A 23,088-nucleotide genomic window follows, 5' to 3' on the forward strand; every position below is an offset into this window, starting at 1 on the left:
TTCCCTTTGATTCTTTTTTTAGATTCCATTTCTTAATGCAAATTCCAATTCGTCTTCTAATTTCTTGAATACGTTAATCAGCTATTTAATTTTTCCCAATTGTTTATTTTGAAAAATTCATAACTTGAAAGAATTGTATAGTGAACACTGATTCATGATAAGCCCTTCTCAAATTGCCTGTTCCCATTTGCTTTCTCTCTTTTTTCTTTCTTTCTCTCCCTTTTGGAAGTAAATTGCAGATTTTATAATGCTGTACCCCTAAACATTTTGACATATAGCTCGTAAGAACAAAGACATTCTACTAAACTAAAACCATTGTCACATTAAAGAAATTTAACATTGATATACAATAATATTATCTAATATGCAGTTCATATTCAAATTTGCCAGTTGTTTCAGTTACAGATGTCTAGCTTTTTTTTTTTTTTTTTTTTTTGTGGGACGGGGGCCTTTCACTGTTGTGGCCTCTCCCGTTGCGGAGCGTAGGCTCCGGACGGACGTGCAGGCCCAGCGGCCATGGCTCACGGGCCTAGCCGCTCCGCGGCATGTGGGATCTTCTTGGACCAGGGCATGAACCTGTGTCCCCTGCATCGGTAGGCGGACTCTCAACTACTGCGCCACCAGGGAAGCCCCAGATTTCTAGCTTTTTAAAAATTTTACTTTCCCTAATCCAGGATCCAATCAAGGATAATGCATTGCTTTTAGGTGTTATGTCACTTTAGTTTCCTGGGGTATTTTTTTTTTCCTTTTATGATAATGACATTCAAAAACAAATCCAGGCCCATTTTGTCTTTAATATGACCAACTCGCTATTTTGCTTTGTCTGGTTGTTTCCTCATGATTATATTCAACTTAAACAGTTTTTGGAAAAATATTACATGAACGAAAAATTGTTGTTTTCAGTGAATCACATCAAGAGTCACTTAAAATCTCTTTGTCCCATTATTGGTGATGTTAAGTTTTATCATTTTGGTTGAGACATCACAGTTATTTTAGTCCTCATCTGATAATTCCGTTATCTAGATAGGTTATTTTCTATTGTCTGTTTCCATCCCCAACCCTCCCTTTTTTGCTTTCATTTGATAAATACTGGATATATTGTTTATGAAAAGTTGAAGAGGTAATAAATGATGTTTTTCCCCTGAGGTAATTTCTTTTGCTCCTGGCAGGTCTATATGATAGGACCAGATCCCTTTAGTTTGTGAAGGGATTGAGCAGATTCTAAACTGTGTGTTTCTTTTTTGTAAAATATACATGACATCAAATTTACCATTCTAACTATTTTAAAGTGTACAACTCAGTGAGAGTAAGTATATTCATGTTGTTTTATGACCACCAACACAAGCAATCTCCAGAATTTTTTTATCTTCTACAAGTAAAACTTTGTACCCATTAAATGATAACGCTGCCCATTCTCCCTCCCATCAGCCCTTGGCAACCAAAATTCTAACTTTGTCTCTATGAATTTGACTACTTCAGGTACCTCATGTAAGTGGAATCATACAATATTTGTCCTTTTGTGTCAAGCTTATTTTACTAAGCATAATGTCCTCAAAGTTCATCCATGTTATGGCATGTAATGGTACTTCCTTCCTTTTTAAAGCTGAATAATAGTCCACTGTATGTATATGCCACATTTTGTTTATCCATTCTTCTGTCAATGAACATTTGAGTTGTTTTCAACTTTTGGTTATTGTGAAATATGCTGCTATGAACATTGGTGTATAAATATCTGAGTCCCTGCTTTTGATTGTTTTGGCTATATACCCAAAAGTGGAATTGCTGCATTATGTGGTAAGTTTTTTTTTATAATGAATCATTTATTTACCTTTATTGACATCTTTATTTCTTCTTATAGCTAAGTTACTAGCTGGTGTTCTTTCATTTCAATCTTCAGGACTACTCAGTAACATTTTTTCGCAGTGCAGGTCTAGTGGTAACAAATTCCCTTATCTTTTGTTTATCCGGAAATGTCTTAATCTGCCTCACTTTAGAAGGACAGTTTTGCCAGGTATAGGATTCTTGGCTGACAGCTTTTTTTTTCTCTTAACACTTTGAATATATTAGCCCACTGCCTTCTGAACTTCAAAAGTTTCTGATAACAAATCTGTCCAAAATCTTATCAAGGATCACTTGAATGTGATGAATTGATTCTCTCTTGCTGCCTATTATGTGGTAATTTTAATTTTTTGAGGAACTGCCATACTATTTTCCATATTGGCTGCACTATTTTACATTCCCACTAGCAATGTGCATTGTTACAATTTCTCTACTCATCAACACTTGGGTTTTTTTGTTTGTTTGTTTTGACCATGTTGCAGCCTGTGGGATCTTAATTCCCTGACCAGGAATCAAACCCATGCCCCCTGCAGTGGAAGTGCGGAGTCTCAACTGCTGGACTGCCAGGGAAGTCCCTGCCTATTTTTTTAAAAATTATTTTATTTTATTTATTTTATTTTATGCTGCATTGGGTCTTCATTGCTACACACAGGCTTTCTCTAGCTGCAGTGAGCGGGGGCTACTCTTCATTGTGGTGCACAGGCTTCTCATTGCAGTAGTATCTCTTGTTGTGGAGCACGGGTTCTAGGTGCGAGGGCTTCAGTAGTTGTGACACGCGGGCTCAGTAGTCGTGGCTTGTGGGCTCTAGAGCACAGGTTGAGTAGTTGTGGTGCATGGGCTTAGTTGTTCCGTGGCACGTGGGATCTTCCCAGACCAGGGCTTGGACCCATGTCCCCGGCGTCAGCAGGTGGGTTCTTAACCACTGCACCACCAGGGAAGTCCCTCTGCCTATTTTTAAACTGGGTTGTTTGGTTTTGTTGTTGTGTTGTAGTAGTTCTTTATATATTCTGAATATTAACCCCTTATCAGATACGTCATTTGCAAATATTTTCTCCCACTCTGTGGGTTGCCTTCTCATACTGATTATATCTTTTAATGATGAATAGAAGTTTAAAATTTTGATGTAGTCCAATTTATGTGTTTTTACTTTTGTTGCTTGTGAGTTTTTTTTTTTTGGCTTTGCTCCGTGGCATGCAGGATCTTAGTTCCCTGACTAGGGATCGAACCCCATGCCCTATGCATTGGAAGCAGAGTCCTAACTACTGGACCACCAGGGAATTCCCTGTTGCTTGTGCTTTTGATCCAAGAAATCATTGCCAAATTTAATGCACATATAGCTTTCCCCCCATGAGTTTTATAGTTTTAGGTCTTACATTTAAGTTTTGATCCATTTTGAGTTAATTTTTGTATATGATGTTCTGTTCTTGTTGAAAATCACTTGACCATATATGCACGGATTCATTTCTGGACTCTCTATTCTGTTCCAGTGGTCTTGTGTCTGTCTTTATGCCAGAACTAAGCTTTTTTTTTTTTGGTGGCAAAAACACAAAATATGAAATTCAACCTCCCAACAGTTTGCAAGTGTACAGGGCAATATTTTGCAAGCATACAGTGCAATATTGTTGACCACATGCATGTTGTGTAGCAGATCCCCCTGAGCCCCCCACATCCTACATGACTGAAACTCTGCATCCACTGAACGACTCTCCACCTCCTCCTCCTAGCCCCTGAGTTTGACTACTTTAGATAGCTCATGTAAATGGAATCATGCAGCATTTGCCATTTTATGAGTGACGTATTTTACTTGGCACAATACCCTCAAGGTTCATCTATGCCTTTGCAGCACATGACAGGATTTTTAAGGCTAAGTGATAATCCATTAAGACTGAATGGATACTCCATTCCATGTATGTATCACATTTTCTTTATCCATTCATCCATTGATGGACATTTAGTTTGCTTCCACCTCTTTGCTTTTGTGAATAATGCTGCAGTGAACGTGGGTGTGCAAATATCTTTTTGAGATATTATTTTCAATTCTTTTGGGTATATATCCAGAAGTGGAGTTGCTGGATCACGTTAGTTACATTTTAAATTTTTTGAAGAACCTCCATACTGTTTTCCATAGTGTCTGCACTATTTTATATTACCATCAACAGTGCATAAGAGTTCCAATATCTCCACGTCCTCACCAACATTTATTTTCTGGTTTCTTTTTCTTTTCCTTTTTTTTTTTTTGCGGTACGCGGGCCTCACACTGCTGTGGCCTCTCCTGTTGCGGAGCACAGGCTCCAGACGTGCAGGCTCAGCGGCCATGGCTCATGGGCCCAGCCGCTCCGCGGCATGTGGGATCTTCCCGGACCGGGGCACAAACCCGCGTCCCCTGCATCAGCAGGCAGACTCTCAACCACTGCGCCACCAGGGAAGCCCTCTGGTTTCTTTTGATAGTGGCCATCTTAACAGGTATGAAGTGCTATCTGATTGTGCTTTTGGTTTACATTTCCCTGATGACTAGTCATGTTAGCATCTTTTTGTGCTTGTTGGCCATGTTTATACTGTCTTTAGAGAAATTTTTTTTTCAAGCCCTTTGCCCAATTTAAAATTGGGTTATTGGTTTTTATGTTGTTGAGTAGTAGAAATTCTTTGTATATTCTGGATATTAACTCCTTGTCAGATGTTTGGTTTGCAAATATTTTCTCCCATTCCATAGATTGCTTTGTCACTCTGGATTTTGTGTTGCGCAGAAGTTTTTAGAGTTTGATGTAGTCCTATTTGTTTTATTTTTGCTTTTGTTTCTTGTGGTTTTGGTGTCATATCCATGAAGTCATCATCAAGTCCGGTGTCATGAAATTTCTTGTCCCCCATGCTTTCTTCTTGGAGTTATAGTTTCAGGTGTTACATTTAGGTCTTTAATCCATTGTGAGCTAATTTTTGTATATGGTGTAAAATGAGAGTCCACTTCTTTCTTTTGTCTATGGATATCCCTTTTCCCAACAGTATTCATTGAAGAGACTCTCCCTTCCCCATCTTATAGTTTTCTTATCCTTGTTGAAGATGATTTGTCTATATTTTTGAGGGTTTATTTATTGGTGCTCTGTTTTTTCCCATTGGTCTATATATCTGTCTTTATGCCAGTACCATACTCTTTTGATTGCTGTGGTTTCATAATAAATTTTGAAATCAAGGAAATATGAGATCTCCAATTTTGTTCTTAGCTGTTTGGGACCCCTTGAGATTCCATATGAATTTTTCGATGAATTTTTCTCTTTCTGCAAAATAAGTCCTTAGGATTTTGATAGGGATTGCATTGAATCTGTAGAGCACTTTGGATAGTATTAACAACTGTAGTAAGTCTTCTAATCCTTGAACCCAGGATGTCTTTTCATTTATTAGTGTCTTCTTTAATTTCTTTCACAAGTATTTTATAGTTTTCAGTGTACAGCTTGCTTTATTCCTGAGTATTTTGTTCTTTTTGGAAGCTGTTGTATATGCAGTTTTCTTAACTTCGTTTTCAGATCGTTCATTGTCAGTATATAAAAACAACTGATTTGGGGGTGTTGACTTTGTATTTTGCAACTTTGATGAATTCATTTATTAGTTCTAACAGGTTTTGGGGAATCTTGGGGGGTATCTACATATAAGATCATGTCGTATGTGAACAGTCATCATTTGACCTTTTCCTGTCCAATCGGGATGCCTTTTATTTGTTTTTCTTACCTAATTGCTCTGGCTAGAACTTCTAGTACTATGCTGAATAGGAGTGGCAAAAGTGGGCATCTTTGTCTTGTTCCTGATCTTATAGAGTTTTGAAAAGTTTTCAGTCTTTGAACATTGAATATGATGTTCATTGTGGAGTTTTCATATGTAGTCTTTACTACGTTGAGACAGTTTCCTTCTTTACCTAGTTTGTTGAGTGTCTTTATCATGAAAGGGTGATAGCTTTTGTCAAATGCTTTTCTGCATCAGTTGAGATATTTATGTGGTTTTCCCCTCTTTATTCTGTTAATATGGTGCATTACATTGTTTGATTTTTGTATGTTGAGCTACCCTTGCATTTCAGGAATAAATCCCACTTGGTCATGGTGTATAATTCTTTAATACACTGTTGAATTCAGTTTGATACTATTTTTTTGAAGCTTTTTTTCCATTAGTATTCATAAGGGATATTGGTCTGTAGGTGTTTTTTTGTTTTTTGGTTTTTTTTTTGCGGTACGCGGGCCTCTCACTGTTGTGGCCTCTCTGGTTGTGGAGCATAGGCTCCGGATGCACAGGCTCAGCGGCCATGGCTCACGGGCCTAGCCGCTCCGCGGCATGTGGGATCTTCCCGGACTGGGGCACGAACCCGTGTCCCCTGCATCGGCAGGTGGACTCTCAACAACTGTGCCACCAGGGAAGCCCCTGTAGGGTTTTTTTTCCTTGTAGTATCTTTGTCTGCCTTTGGTATCAGGGTAATCCTGGCCTCATAGAATGAATTCGGAAATGTTTACTCCTCCTTTTCAATTTTTGGGTTGAATTTGAGAAGGATTGGTGTTAATTCTTCTTTAAATGTTTGGTAGAATTCACCAGTAAAGCCGTCTGATCCTGGGCGTTTCTTTGTTGGGAAGTTTTTGATTACTGATTCAGTCTGTTCACTAAGTATAGTAATGTAGTCTATTCAGATTTTCTGTTTCTTCTGGATTCAGTCTTGGTACATTGTATGTTTCTAGGAATTTGTCCATTTCATCTGGATTATCCAGTTTGTTGGTGTACAGTTCATAGTATTTCCTGTAATCTTTTTTATTTTTGTAAAGTTAGTAGTAATGTCCCCACCTTCGTTTCATTTCTTTTTGCTTGGTTAAAATCTAGATAAAGGTTTGTCAATTTTGTTGATCTTTTTGAAGAATCAAATCATGGTTTTTCTGTGTTCTATTTTATTTATCTTTGCTCTAATGTTTATTATTTGCTTTCCTATGCTAGCTTTGGGCTTAGTTTTTTCTTTTTTTCTAGTTCCATAAGGTATAAAGTTAGGTTGTTGATTTGAGATAATTTTTCTTTTTTTAATTTAAGTGTATATGTATAGCTATAAATTTCCCTCTTAACACTGTTTCACTGCATCTTACAAGTTTTGGTATGTTGTATTTCCATTTTCATTTGTCTTAAAATATTTTCTAATTTCCCTTCTTTGACCCATTGGTTGTTTAAGAATTGATATTTAATTTTTACATATTTGTGAAATTTCCAGTTTTCCATCTGTTAATTTCTAGTTGCATTTCATTTTTGATTGGAAAACATACTTTCTGTGATTTCAGTCTTTCTGCATTTATTAAGACTTATTTTGTGGCCTAACATCTAGTGTATCCTGGAGAAGTATCAGCCTTTTTGAGGTGCATTTCCTGTTTCCTGCACTGGGTCCCAGCTGAAAATCTGGACTATTTTCCAGGCCCCCTCTTCCTTGGCAGGCTCTGAATTCTACTTTTCATCTCCCCAGTCTCGTGTGACTGCCCAAATCTCTTCAGCTCTTTAGCCTCTTGTCTTCTACTTTCAAACAGGCAAATTCCTTGTGGAGAAAGGTGGAGCCACATATTAGGCTGAACTCTCTGGAATCTGTGGCCTCATGTTCTGGATGTCTTGGTAGTTCTGATGTCTTCAAACAAGTTCTTTTTGATATTTAATCAATTTTTTTCTACTTTTTTTTGGCTGGAAAATTGGTGTACAGCCAGCTAGTGTGGTAAAAACAAAGTTGAAACACTTGATGAATGCTATGAACGCTAAGGCTTCAGGTATAAAACTAATTCCTGTATGTTAAAAAGCTTCACTATGCTTTCCAAAAAAAAAAGTGTAATTTAAAGTTTTACAAAAAGGATTTTATGATATCATCTACATTTTTGTTTATTAAATGTATATCTTGGAGATACTTCTATATTAGGGCTACAAATCTATATTTATTTTTAAAGACAGTTCCAAAGGACACATTAAAAAATATTCAAACATCATCAAAGGTGCTTGAAAAAGAAATCTTCTTTGCATCCCTACACCCAAGTTAACAGTTCCGCAGAAGGAAATATTTTTTTTGTTTTGTTTTGACTTTTAGTTCTGCCCTTCATTTTTGAGATCTTTACTTTTAAGGAGATAGAAATGTTTGTCAGAAATACAGATAATAAGAATGATATAATTGGTATTTTTTGCTGGTTTCTGCCATTCAAATTAAAGCACAGCATGACACTGTACAATCAATGAACTTTTTCACAAGGGTTCTGACCTGGTGGGTTGATAGTTAGATTTCACTAGGGAGAAAGACTTCATACTAGTTTAATTTAATAGGCAATATTGAGTTTTGTTTGTTTTGTTCTATTTTGTTTTTTAAACACAGATACAGAAAAACCACACAAAACAAACGTATAACTTGGTGAATTAAGGTAGGTCTTTGAGTGTTTTTTAATCTGCAGGTTCTTTCTCTCCCTGTTGTGTTGAGGAATCTGGGCCTTTTGACCTGTTGAGTTTCCTACAGTCTTGATTTTGTTGATTACATAGTTAGGATGCAGTTCTGCTTTCCTCTTTATTTCCTGCAAATTGCCTCCTAGATCCAGAGGCTTAATGAGATGCAGATTTGATCCTCTTGTCCTTGTGGTGATGAATTTGAGGAAATTTTTGAGCAAGGTTCTGTGAATGATTCTGCTCCAAGAGGCATCCATTTGGTGGATGGGTGGTCTGGAGGTTCTAAGATGGCTTCACTTACATGCCTGACACTCTGGTAGGAATGGCTGGAAGGCTTGACTTAACTGGGCTCCACTTGCTTTCCATGTAGTGTTAGGTCTCTTTATATTATCTCTCCAGCGAAGTCTCCATGTTGTCTCTCTACTAGAGTAGTCAGAGTTCTTAATGGTAAGTGTTAAAGAATATGTGGACATATATTAAAACCACCACAGTAACCAATGAATATTTTGGGGAGATAGTTTGTTGTATTTTATCATTTATCCATGAATCTTGCTTGTAGCAGTTATTTCTGGTGTGTTCTAATGGTGGTGATTTTCTATTTCCTTCATTCCTTCCACATTTATTAACTAGCATTCTTCTGTTAAAAAAGATGTCTTATATCCTGCAAATAACTTCTCCCCAGTTATTTATTCAGTTGTTATTCACATCAGTATCGACTCATGGATATTGTTTTATTTTTGAATTATAATCCAATACTGTCATAATTTGTTACTCCCAGGTTTTCTAGTTTAGGCCATTGGGAGCTTTTTCAGTTGGCTTCTATGTCCTTTGGACTTTAGGCTAGTTTTTATTTATTTATAATTTTTATTAATTTATTATTTTTGGCTGTGTTGGGTCTTCATTGCTGCACACGGGCTTTCTCTAGTTGCCATGAGCGGGGGCTACTCATGGTTGCGGTGCACAGGCTTCTCATTGCGGTGACTTCTCTTGTTGTGGAGCGTGGGCTCTAGGTGCGTGGGCTTCAGAAGTTGTGGCTCGTGGGCTCTAGAGTGCAGGCTCAGTAGCTGTGGCGCACAGGCTTTGTTGCTCCGCGCATCTTTCTGGACCAGGGCTCGAACCCATGTCCCCTGCATTGGCAGGCGGATTCTTAACCACTGTGCCACCAGAGAAGCTCCTAGGCTAGTTTTTAAAATGTTTTTCTGGCCTACTTTCTTTGTAAGCATGCTATTCTTCTCATTATCCACACCGGCCCCCAGTTGCTATATATATGGCATTTGAGCTTATTTATTTGAGCTTGTTTATTTGAGCTTATTTATTTGAGCTTATTTCTTGTGAAATTAGTTTTTTGAACTTTTGGAAGGAGGCATAGTTAAGGATAGTATTCCCAACTTCATAGAGCTTCCTTTTCTCTTGTTTTCAGATAGTATTTACAGATATGGTAGTTTGATTTCTAAGATTTCCGAGCTTTGTTATTACCTTCTCCTTTTTTTCCTTTGTCTCTGTTGTACTTGTCCTGTATAGTATTGACTTTTCACAGCAGTTTCTCCTCAGTTTGGGGCCCTGCCCTGGCTTTTCAGTTTTTTGTTTTGTTTTTTGGGTTTTTTTGCGGTACGCGGGCCTCTCACTGCTGTGGCCTCTCCCGTTGCGGAGCAATAGGCTCCGGATGCGCAGGCCCAGCGGCCACGGCCCACGGGCGCAGCCGCTGCGCGGCATGTGGGATCTTCCGGGCTGGGGCACGAACCTGTGTCCCCTGCATCGGCAGGCGGACCCTCAACCACTGCGCCACCAGGGAAGCCCGCTTTTCAGTTTTAAGAGTGTATAGAGGCTAGATTGTTCCATCTCCTTAGACCTTGCATAGGCCTCTTTAACTCATTTGCTTTTGGATTGGGCAAAACCTTTTCTGTTTTCATCTACAGATTCGTTCCCTGTGCTTTCTAGTGAATACCCGTTGACTCTTTTGGTATTCTCTGCTCTTAGATCCATTAGATACCCTATTGTTTCCCTCTGCTTCTGCCTTTTACTGAAGTTGAAACAGGTCTTACAGATGTCACTGGCTTGTCCCCATCCACTTATATTTTGGGGTTCCTGGAGGTAATTAGATTATACCTAGTTTTGTTGTAAATGTCTGTAGTGCTTTGGTTTTGCTCTTTAATTGCTCTGTTTTTAATGAGGACATTTATGGTGATTCCAAGGCTGCTTATTTGCTATTATATTTTAAAGTATCAATTTGAGGGAGGTATATTTTGATGGCATATTAAATCGTAGATGTGCTTGGGTTACTGGTTAGATAATGAATGGCTAAAAACTGTGGCTTGGAAGATTTTTTGTGACAGTATGGTAGGGGTAAAAAGGACAAAAAATTAATAAATACATTTTATCTAGAAGGAAGTTAATGTTTCATGCTTGTTTTTTCACCAACTTATTACTTGATTAAAGCTAAGTTTTATGTCAATAGATATATCATTGTGAGTTTTAGAGTCTTTTCAGTTTACTTTGGGAACTGTGTCTTTTCAGTTTACTTTGGGAACTCATACAGGCCATTTCCTTGACTTGCCATTTATCTTTGGAAAGATCTTGAAGAATCATTGTGTATTACGTGAAGTGCTCTATCTTCATAAGAAATTGAGTAGGTAAATCTCTGATCTTTCTTTACAGTTGGCTCTGTTCCTGAATTGGGATTGAAAAAGATTTTCAGTCCATTATTAACAGCCCATTTCAGCCTGCTCCCACTCCCATGAAGAGGCAGTTTGGTATAGAATTGGATTAGAATTTATCGCTTGTTAATTAGTTGCCTACTTTATACTGCATGAGTTTGTTCCGAAAGTTATCTTTCAAAATAAGGTTTTGTTTTATAACTGTTACTAGCTGTTAGAGACCAAATTCTATGCTTTTGCTCTCTTTATTATTTCCATAGATGCTCCTGTGGAAATGATTTTAGTAGCATATACAGCACTGTGCCAAATATGAAAACATTAGAAAATAATTGAAGTATGTGAAATAGTTTTTGTAGTTTTAGTCAGGTACTAAAGATTGAAATGTAGGCCTATTGAGACCAATATGAAATATATTCTCCTATTTATAGATATATTAAAATACCTTCCAGACTCAATTCTTAGAGTGAACAAAAGCTTACTTATTTTAAGTGGAAAAGAGAAGAAACATCCAACCTATAGATTAGGGTTGGAAGCTATACAGTGACATTTTAGTTTTAGTAGAAACTTTTGGGACATTTTTCTTTATACTCTCTCCCCTACACAATTAATAATTCTAGTCAGCAGGATTAGATCTGTTTATTCAGTTGATAACTGTCATGCCTTCCTACAATTAGAAGATTTTAGGTAATACTTTTGTTGAGCACGGCCTATAAATATATACCGTAGTTTGAAGTTTTGGCTGAATTAGTGGGCAATTTAGCTTGTCAGAGTTTTCTTTCATTATACTTTGGTCTAAATAAGTTTGTATATGTATTGAGGTTGTATGGCATAAACGTTGTTTAGAAAAGTAGTTTTTAAGACTCTCTTTTTGTCTGATCTACTTTCAGGTTCACGCATGGGAGATTTCAGACCAGTTGTTACAGATCCGGCAAGATGTAGAATCATGCTATTTTGCTGCACAGACCATGAAAATGAAGATTCAGACCTCATTTTATGAGCTCCCCACAGACTCTCATGCCTCTTTACGGGACTCATTACTAACCCATATCCAGAACTTGAAAGACTTGTCACCTGTCATTGTAACTCAGGTAAATCCTATGCTTCTCATTAGGAAAATTTGTAAGACCATTTGGATTTATCAAGTTAATTTTGATTGACATTGCTTGCTAGCCCATGTGAAGTGATGTTAACTTTTTTACAGACTCATTGCTATATTCTTATAGGTGAATAGAAAGTGAATATTTAAATCTTTGTATTCATCTTAGAATTCATTTGATACCAAACTAACTTGAATACCAAAAAGTGGGGGAGGTCTCACACACACACACACACACACACACACACACACACACACACACACACACACACACACACACAACCCGCTGTTAAGATTGTAGATGGTAAAGTACTGTCCTGGGTCAGAAGTCTACATACCTGTCTTTTAAAAAAATCCTTTCTAGACTGATTGACTAGTAAAAGTCTCATGAATGAAGTGGTGAACTAGAGCATCTGGCCTTTCCACCTTAGGTAGGGAAATACATTAGAAACGAAAACTAGAAGCTTCAGTGAGTACGTACTCACATGTGTTCTCTGCCTGGCATAGAAGTGTCTTTGCAGGGGAAGTAGGCTTTTGCATAAGCCTTCAAGATAAGACATGAAGAGAAGGGAAATGGCAATCCATTACTTGAGGAGTGAGTCAAAGGGCTGACTTTGTCAGTAGCTTTGGCTTTTTGGCAGAGTATAATTTATATGTCCATGAAGTTCTATGGTATTGCCAAATAAAAGTAAGTATTGATATATTCTGAGGAAAATCTATAGTCTGTTCTTTCTGACTTTTTTTTTGTTATTTTTTTGATTTGGTTTTTCGTTTTTAAAGGTTAACTTTTAAATCCCAGCAATTTGTAGTTAACCCAGAAGAATTTACATGATATGTAGCTGTGGGAGTGAGAAGGAGGGTGGTGTCACAGTTTTAGTTGTCATATTGTTTGGAAGAAATTTGGTTTCTTTGCTTTCCAGTTAATATTGATGCTAACTCTATTTCTGTTCATCTGTCTATTCATTTATTTAATCTCTTTTTACTCAGCTGGCTTTAGCAATAGCAGACCTTGCTCTACAGATGCCTTCCTGGAAGGGATGTGTACAAACATTGGTAGAAAAGTAAGTAATTTGTATTGACTATATGCTAGCGTTTACCATTAACCTACACAGAGAAATCTGTTAGCAATAGCTAGACATTTGGCCTATTCCCCCCAAACTGTTAACGTAGAATTATTTATTAACCTTTGTTAGATTAAAAGAAAATCATTTAAAATTTAAATACTACAGAAATATGTCATGTGGGACTTAAAAGAATTTCATAGTTTACACACACACACACACACACGCTTCTTGAATTAACTACAACGACTTAAAAGAACTTCATAGTTTACACGCACACACACACGCTTCTTGAATTAACTACAACAACGTATTTCATTGCCTTGTGGATCACTCCCACTGTCATATCAGTGGTTTTTATAAAAACATTGTCAGAATGTTTAAGATTATATTAAGTTGAAAGTTGTTATGAGTATACATTCTTACCAATTGGGGTTTATTTCATGCCTTTAAAAGGGACAGTATTATTTTTAGATATATGGAGCTTGCTGCTTTGAGTAAAGTATTTCCTCATGGTCTTGGCAAGATAATCTTGATATTTGCTTGCATTTTGGCATTTGGTTAGGAAATTATTTTTGAGCAAAGTGGATGTCCTTTTTACCACCAACTATAGTGTGTCATTAAAACCTTTACGTGGATAATTTATTTTTTGTTTTAAGAAACTTTTTATTAATAATATTAATATATACTCTGAAAAAATTCTAGCAGTATGGAAACTTTCAAAGTAAAAAGTAAATACCTTCCCCTCTTCCTATTCCTGTATTTTATAAGTAACCACTATTGGTGATTGACTATATAGCCCTCTAGACTTCCCTTTAAGCATTTTATTTTATTTATTTATTTTTTATTTTTTTGCGGTACGCGGGCCTCTCACTGTTGTGGCCTCTCCCGTTGTGGAGCACAGGCTCCGGACGTGCAGGCTCAGCGGCCATGGCTCACGGGCCCAGCCGCTCCACAGCATGTGGGATCTTCCTGGACCGGGGCACAAACCCATGTCCCCTGCATCGGCAGGCGGACTCTCAACCACTGCGCCACCAGGGAAGCCCCCTTTAAGCCTTTTAAAATAAATAAGTGCATATATATTAATATGCATACACATGTATTTTTTTCAATTGTGTGTAAAAATATGTTTCATATCCTTTTTTTTGCTTAATATGTTGTGGACATCTCACGTTATGACATAGGTACTTGTTATAATGGTTGTATATGTTCCATTGTATGATATCTGTAACCTTTTTTATCCTAATTATGGAGGACCTTTATATTTTTCCAGTATTTTTGCTATTATAAAAAAATACTTGTGCATATACATCTGCATGTGTATGTGAGATTTTTCTGACATATAAATTTCTGGAAGTGGAATTGCTGGGTCAAAGATTATTATGTAAGTTGAAATTTTGATTTCTAGATATCTTTCCAAAAAAGTATATCTATTTTTCTCCCTTTAACAGTAGTGAGAATTCTGCTTTCGTTGTGCTTGTTCGGATGGCTGTTGTCATCTTATGTGATTGTGTGGGGCTGTGGTTGTGGGTGTGGTGCACATTCTGAATAACTTTTATCTCTTCTCTTTTCTTTCCTAGATACAGCAATGATGTAACTTCTCTGCCTTTTCTGCTGGAGATCCTTACAGTGTTACCTGAAGAAGTACATAGTCGTTCCTTACGAATTGGAGCTAACCGGCGCACAGAAATTATAGAAGATTTGGCCTTCTATTCTAGTACAGTGGTATCTCTATTGGTGAGTATGTTTGAAACACTGAGTTGCTGCCTAGGGGCAAAAAGCCTTGGTGGTTATTTAGTAATTGCACTATTGTGAAATAGCTTTCTTAGCAAAATTTGACAATGATAATACGGTGACATTTATATAATACTTTACAGTTAAAAAGTACTTTCAGAAGCTGTACTTTTTGAGCTTCTAAGTAATGCTTTGAGGGTGGTGTTCTCTGCATTTTATGAATGAGAAACAGGCTTTGAGTGACACTACTGCTAATTCAGAGTTTGAATTCAGGTCTTCTGATTACATGTCCCTTGCTCTTCTGCTTCTTCATGCCACTGAGTGTAGGCTCTTGATCAAGGACCGTGCTAAGGGAAGTGTGTATAAATTTACTTAAGGAAAGGATCCTCTCTAAGGGATGAATTGAGATTTTTTGATAGGGTGGTGGTACAGGACTTGACTTGACCTTTGAGCCATATCACAATTGTAGATTAGCTAATACTACACCATCCTTTAAAAAAGAGTTACTTTTTGATTAGGTGGAAATTTTAATGCCCTAGACCAGGGTGGGTAAATTTATGGTCCATGGGCTGGTCACCTATTTTTGTAAATAAAGTTTTATTAGAACACAGTCATGCCCATTCAGTTACATGTTGTCTGTGTCCATAATTTTGGGCTAAAACAGCAGAATTGAGTACTTTTCACAGAGGCCATATGGTCTGCAAAGCCTAAAATATTTACTGTCTGGTCCTTTATAGAAAAATTTTGCTGATTTCTGAACTACTAGATGGTATTAAATTGGTTATCTAGCTCACATCTCATTTTTAGGTCTTTATTGTCCAGCTCAGTTTTCTCAACAGTGTGGTTTATAGTAGATTATTTTTCAGGAATGTGTTTCAGTACTTCAGCATCATAGAACTTTTTATTTGAAAAAACAAAATTTTGTTTAAAATTGTGTTCAGTTTGGTGTTAGAAATTCATTGGAAACTTTTTTAAGTTAAATGTATTTTTCAATTAACCATTTATTTTAAAGAAATAGTATAATAGAAAATTAGAAAATGTAGATAAGCAAATTACATTCAAACCACGTGGGATCACACTATTTATTAATCCTTTAGCACATATCCTCTGTGAACATATATACAGATTTTGAAAATCCAAATGAAAATATGCTCTACCTACCCTTCTGCAGCCTGCTTTTCCAGTCATCCAGCTTCATCTTTCTATTTCAGTAAGTTTTTATATCATTTAATAAATACCTAAACCATATTCACATTTCCTGAGTTGGTCCTAAAATAGCGTTTACAGCATTTTTCCAAATCAGTATCCAGTCTAGAACCATACCTTGTATCAAATTATTATGACTTAATCACAGTCCCTCTTCTCCTTCTTTTTCAAAATGACACTGATTTGTTGAAGAGATTGGACTAGTTTTATAAAGCATCTTCTTACCTCCTGGATTTTCTGTTGCCTTGTCTTTGTTTCATTTAGTTTGTTTTTCTATTCTCTGTAATTCCTCTAATTGGAAGTTATATCTAAAGCAGCCCTACTCGGTAGGAATTCCTCAAGAGAATTAAGCCTCAAATGCCCTAAGGCACCCATTGTTTGTAATGAATTTTCTCCTGTATACCATCCATAGGATGACTGAGAAAATAGACACTCAGATCATTTTCTGCAGGACTTAATTCTTTCCCAGAACCCTGGGAAGAAAGACAGAAAGGCTTGATGGATTAATTTTAAAAGGTTAAACATTTTTGGCCAGAAAACGTGTTAGATACTTCATGCTGCAGTTTATCACAAGTTATACTTTTTGGTTGACCTTCTGTTAGTGATGCTAGGATTGACTGGATTAGGATGATGGTAGTCTGATACTTCCATTTATAAAGTTTGTTTCCCCCCTTGTAATATAATGCAGTTTGTACAAATGTTAAATTCTAGTTTATAATCCTTGCCTTAATAATTTCAATCCTTGCCTTAATAATTTCATTGTGGTTTGCAAAATAATGTTTTGCTAACTCTGTCTTTCCTTCTACATATACATTAGCATTCTTCTGAGTACCCACTAGAAAGGCAGGATGAATCTTAACTTTTAAATTTCCTGTTTTCAGTATAAGGGTTTTGTTTTAAAGATGCCTTAAATGTTACTTTTTTTCCTGGCTTTCTCTTTATGCTGTATTATGGACCCATGGATTTTCATTGATTCAGGGTGTCCACTTAAGTTATTCTTCTGATGCTTTAAATGTTGTAACTTTGGCTACTGGAGCACTTCTTTACTTCCTAACAGAAAAAGATGACTAGTATTCATCTAGTTACTTTCATGCCCCAGATCTAGAATCCTTAGTTCCTTTTAGTATCAGTTTGGGTCCAGTCAGGAGAGAGAAACCACTTAGTAATTTGTTGGGGCTATTGTTTTTTGTTTTTTTTTTTTGCGGTACGCGGGCCTCTCACTGTTGTGGCCTCTCCCGTTATGGAGCACAGGCTCCGGACGCACAGGCTCAGCGGCTATGGCTCACAGGCCCAGCCGCTCCGCAGCATGTGGGATCTTCCCAGACCAGGGCACGAACCCATGTCCCCTGCATTGGCAGGCGGACTCTCAACCACTGCACCACCAGGGAAGCCCTGTTGGGGCTTTTTGATATAAAGAATGTTTAACTATAACAGGCATCTATAGTAATGAGGGCTTGTCTAGTAAGAGGTAAAGAGAGCTCTAAAGAATATAGAAATAAAACAGATACAAGGTGCAGTCATTAAAGCCAAGGCTGAGATAGAGTTTCCAAGGAAGGAAGAGTTCACTCCACTCCCAGGACTGAGATTCAGACCCTGTTGGTGATGGTATAGCTATGGTAAAAAAGTCATCGTGGTGCTGCATGCCGCTGAAAATCTGTCCTCTCAAGCTTGCTGGAAATCTGCTTTCTAGGAAGCCCAAGAAGGTTGTCAGGGAAGGTGTCTCACTAGAGGCATTCTGCCACAAAATCACCTGGGCGTGGGAGTGCCAGGGGGAAGCTGCTGGCTACTGTGTGCTGTAGGCACTGGAGAATTTAAGTGCACTGAATCTGGTGCTGGAGAAGAAGTTGCACATTTCTTAGGAGCCAGGAGCACTTTGCTATAAAACTGTTGGGGGTGAGGGAGGGCGCTGCTGGAGTAACTGCTCGTCAGTACACTGCAAGAGCTGGCACCAGAGGAGCTAGGAGTCTGGGGCTGAAGAAGCTGCACATTCTTTTTTTTTTTTTTTAATTAATTTATTATTAATTTATTTGCTTTTGGCTGCGTTGGGTCTTCGTTGCTGCACGTGGGCTTTCTTTAGTTGCAGCGAGTGGGGGCTACTCTTCGTTGTGGTGTGTGGGCCTCTCATTGCAGTGGCTTCTCTTGTTGTGGAGCACGGGCTCTAGGAGCACGGGCTTCAGTAGTTATGGCACGTGGGCTCAGTAGCTGTGGTGCACAGGCTTAGTTGCTCCACGGCACGTGGGATCTTCCCAGACCAGAGCTCAAACCCGTGTCCCCCTGCACTGGGAGGTGGATTCGCCACCAAGGAAGCCCTCCATATGTACTCTTTTACATACATTTAAACTCCAGTACAGTGGTGTAACAAGCAAATAGGAACTATGCAGAGCTAATACGGCCCTCACGTATATATTGATTAACAAGGCTATAATTGGTATCGATGGCTTTCTTCTTCCACAACTCATTTTCTTTTTTGTCTGCTGCTATAGGCTGAATATTTGTGTGTCCAACCCCCCGCCCCAGGAAATTCATATGTTGAAAACAAGTCCCCAAGGTGTTGGTATTGGAGATCTGGCTTTGGGAGGTGATTAGGTCATGACAGTGGAACTGTCATGAATGGGATTAGTGCCCATATAAAAGAGGCCCCAGAGAACTCCCTTCTCCTTTATGCCATCTGAAGACACAGTAAAAAGACATTTGTTTGTGAACCAAGAAGCAGGTCCTCACCAGACACTGGTACCTTGATCTTGGTCTTCCAGTCTTCAGAACTGTGAGAAAGATTTCTATTGTTTATAGGCCACCTATTCTGTGTTATTCTGTTAATAGCAGCCTGAATGGACTAAGACACCTGCCCTAGCCAGAAGCTCAGCTGCTTGGGGTTCTTTACTCTGTGAAGTGACCCAAGCCTTCATTCCCCAAGAGTCTGAGCATCATCCTGCCTTTGTGGATTGTTGCTTCTGTAGTTTTCCATTAACTTTTTGGGCATGGAAGTACTAAGAGTCTCCCTAGAAAATCCTCTGAGGTTACAGACCTAGAGCTCCTTGCTTTGATTATATAGAAGCAACACAGTTTTTCCTTGGTAATTGGGATCTGTCACTCCAGCCTGTAAAGTTCCTGTTGGTTCAGTGGCATAAGAAGCCCAAATTGTCCAGGTGGTAGTCTTATGTTCCAATTCACTGGAATTATTTTTGTGTTTCTTGATAGAAGTATTCCTTCTTTGGGACCAAGATCTCCAAACCAGTAGAGCTCAAAGTTGCTGTACTTCCTTTACTCTGATATGAGTTTCTTGATTAGCTATGATACCATGTTGGTTGCATGTGGTATTCTGTGAGTCCATGAGTGATAGTGCTGACAGAAACATTACAAGCAGAGAAGACAACTCTATATCCAGAATATGGGTCTAATCCTCTAGACAAATCTCTGCTTCCTCCATGATGGGAGTCCAGTATAATCAATGAACGTGGTCCCCATGGGGAGTGGTGCCACTGGGGACTCAGTGTTGGTCTCTGCTGTTGATAGGTTTGACACTCACCAGTAGTGTCTACCAGTTAAGCCTTGGTATGTGGAAATCCATGTTAACTCCATGTTTAGCCTCTATCCCTGCTACTATGGCGCCTTTGTTTATGAGCCCATCGAGCAAGCACTGGGTGGCTAGGGAAGAAGGCTGACATCATAGTTTGTCATTTGGTCCGTCTATCATTGGGAGATTCCTTTATAGTGGATGCCCTTTGGTGGGTATTCACATAGGACAGATATATTGTCACAGGCTGTGCCCATTTAAATATCATTCATAACGCATATATGTGGAACCTAGAAGAATGGTACAGATGAACCGGTTTGCAGGGCAGAAATAGAGACACGGATGTAGAGAACAAACGTATGGACACCAAGCGGGGAAAGTGGCGGGTGGGGGTGGTGGTGGGATGAATTGGGAGATTGGGATTGACATGTATACAATAGTATGTATAAAATGGATAACTAATAAAAACCTGCTGTATAAAAAAATAAATTCAAAAAATATATCATTCATATACGTCTTCCTCAGACTTCCTTGTCCCCAGTCTTCCAATCCTGTTGCTACCAAATCCCTGATTATCCATCCAAATGATTGACAAATGTCCATGAATAAGTGGAGATCCATATTTCTGGTCATCTCTCACTCCAGACGTGGTGGACAGCCATGTGTATTGCTTGAAGATATGCTCACTAGGAGGGTTTTCCTTCAGCACTGGCCTTCACTAAAGCCCGAGTGGGCCTGTAATGCTGCAGCTGTCTACCTTCAGGTGGTACCAGCATATTATGCAGAGCCATCTGTAATCCAGGCTTGAATTTTTTCCTCTTCAGTTATCTGGTTTGTAAGGAACACCCCAGGAGGCCACAGGCATGGATTGAAGGGGATGAATCAATGCAAGAAGAGATGGTGTCAAAGCAATCTGAGCCACCTACTCATGCAACGTTTTTGTAGCTTCCAAACCTTCCCGTACTCAGTCTCCTTATATCATTTCCATTTGATGACAGATTGCTGCTATGCATGCCCAACCTTTTGGCTAGGTAGTTCAGACAATACTTAGTTCATGATGGGAATCTCAGGTGTTGATGAGATTGGTGTCCTATGGATAGGCCTACCAAGGCCCAGTAGCAAATCAGAAGCTGCTTCTCAAAAGGAAAATAGTTACCTGCAGAAGAGAGCATAGATTTGTTCCAAAATCCTAGGTATTTGCAGTACGATATAACTATTGGTGCTTCCCAGAGGCTCCATATACTCATTAAATCCAGAATCTCAAGGAAATACACTTGTATCAATGAATTTGGCTCAATCTAGTGTTATATTTCAGCCTTCCTTGGTCTAACACCTTTAGAATACATTACTGCATGTTTCCCAGCTTTCTTCAGACACATATAAGCAAAGTTTTTACAGTTCTCTTGGTGTATAAGTTATTTCCTCCTGCATGTACCTGTTCCCCTAGAACCTTGTGAGATTTGACCCTAGTTATGATTGGTACAAGGGTTGGTTGTGGTAGGTATTGAAGAGATTGGGCATCCTCTTTCAAAGCATCTGTCTCAGATGGGGTTATTACAGGGCTTTCAAGCTGAGGAAGGCAGTCTCAGACACTGGAAGGCAGGCCACTTTTATTGGTAAGGTAGACTCAGAGTGACTTGGAGTTTCAGGATTATCAGTTTCATTAGGATCCAACCAGATGTCTCCATTCCATGCATCAGAAGTCCATTCTTTACCAGTCAATTTCAGAACTTTCACATGAGAAACTTGGTGAGACTTATAAATTCAACTGCTGTTTGTAATTCAGCAAGCCACACAATTAAATTTTGTATATGAGTTCCAGCAGTATTAGCCCTGCAGCTACAAAAAATAAGAGCTTTATTTGGAGCTGCTGTGGAAGCTGTCTAGTTCTCAGACTGTGACTTGAGTTGGGTTAACCGACCCGAGCTTGTCATTTTTTGTAAGCACTCAAATGAACTAAAAAAAATTCAGTGGCCACTGTAGTCCTTACAGTCATCATTACTGCCACGATGGGCAAGTGCGGTTAGCCACTTGGACTTGACTTAGCACTTTATCACAACTGGCAACAGGTGTTAGCTTGATTTATCATCATGAAATCTAAAAAATATATCCTTGTGGTACTTAATAAGGTCTATAATTCTGTCATGTAGCTTGTCATGTTATAGAACCTAGAACATGAAATTAGTCCACAGTTACCAAGAAAAATAGGTATTTGGCTGTAATAGATACCAAAAGCTTCTTAGAACGTTTTCATTCAGTTCCCCCACATTCTCTTTAATGGTTTTATTCTATCTTATTTTCTTGTTAGTATTATACTTTTCTGGTCTATTCGAATGGACTTATTCCTAAACATTGTATTGAACTTTATAATCTTTTAAAATATTATTCTTCTTGCTCTTAAACTGAGCCTGGCCTCTAATATTTTTCTCTATTTATTCTCCATTTCGTTAATTCAAGATCTATTATGTTTTACCTCTGCTCTATTTTTACTGGTGAGCTCTTCTGGTATTATATCTTTTAGCTTTTGAGGTCTTAACTTTAGTAAGAGACAAGAGTCTTTAATAATACAGTTCTCAAAGAGAAACTGAAGGCACCTCTTAGTTCTGAAGCTCTGTGGTGAGTGTTTGATTTAATTAATAGAATTTCTTCTCTTCAGAGCAGCTAGTTTTAGATGTAGGGTTTTTCCAAAATTCTGTCTTAAATTTGAGTCAGTAGTTAGAATGTATAATCAAGTCCTTCCATTTATAAACATCACACCTTATTAAAATTGAAATGTCATTCAGGAAACATAAAGGCCAAGGGATTGTGTCATGAGTTTATAGCAAGAGCTTCAAAGATTTAGGTGTGTGTGTTTGTTGGTGTGGATGTGGGTATGTGGTTGCCATGCACTTACTTGAATCTTTTCTTTTTTCTTCATTCATTTCAGTTCAGTGTAATTCACACTAACTAATAAGTATGTAATTATTATTGCCTGATACTGCAAACATAGGGGGAACATGGCTACTTGGAAGTATAATTGTCAGCATTTAGATCATTATGGGATTACATACCACTACCACCCCCCCATGCATTCTAAATGCCATGGCAGTTATGATATTTCTAATCCATTGCCTGCAAAAGTTATTTTTAAACATTCTTTTTTTTTAAAAAAATTTATTTATTTATTTATTTATGGCTGTGTTGGGTCTTCATTGCTGTGCACAGGCTTTCTCTAGTTGCAGCGAGCGGGGGCTACTCTTCGTTGAGGTGCGTGGGTATCTCATTGCGGTGGCTTGCCTTGTTTGCAGAGCACGGGCTCTAGGCGCACGGGCTTCAGTAGTTGTGGCACACGGGCTCAGCAGTTGTGGCTCGCAGGCTCTAGAGTGCAGGCTCAGTAGTTGTGGCGGATGGGCTTAGTTGCTCTGCAACATGTGGGATCTTCCTGGACCAGGGATCAAACCCCATATCCCCTGCATTGGCAGGCAGATTCTCAACCACTGCGCCACCAGAGAAGTCCCTATTTTAAAACATTCTTTATCCAGAAAAAGTTGCATTACACCTTACTTTGGAAAAAGTATACATCACAAAAAC

General features: G+C 38.3%; 1 protein-coding gene across 5 annotated transcripts in view; it reads left to right on the plus strand.

The window, feature by feature from the left end:
- TNPO3 (transportin 3) overlaps positions 1-23,088 on the plus strand; it is a 109,050-nt gene that overhangs the window by 41,942 nt on the left and 44,020 nt on the right. For 2 of the 5 annotated variants that reach the window (XM_024762744.1, XM_024762751.1), the window contains 3 exons: positions 11,795-11,995; positions 12,991-13,064; positions 14,645-14,801. In XM_024762744.1, coding sequence (XP_024618512.1) covers positions 11,795-11,995; positions 12,991-13,064; positions 14,645-14,801 — 432 coding nt within the window. Of the gene's footprint in view, positions 1-10,767; positions 10,884-11,794; positions 11,996-12,625; positions 12,692-12,990; positions 13,065-14,644; positions 14,802-23,088 lie in introns of those variants that run through there. The other 3 variants (XM_024762758.1, XM_024762768.1, XM_024762774.1) reach the window with 3 other exon arrangements.

Source organism: Neophocaena asiaeorientalis, unplaced genomic scaffold, assembly GCF_003031525.2.
Source record: "Neophocaena asiaeorientalis asiaeorientalis breed wild unplaced genomic scaffold, Neophocaena_asiaeorientalis_V1.1 scaffold681, whole genome shotgun sequence".
NCBI classification, from domain to species: domain Eukaryota; kingdom Metazoa; phylum Chordata; class Mammalia; order Artiodactyla; family Phocoenidae; genus Neophocaena; species Neophocaena asiaeorientalis.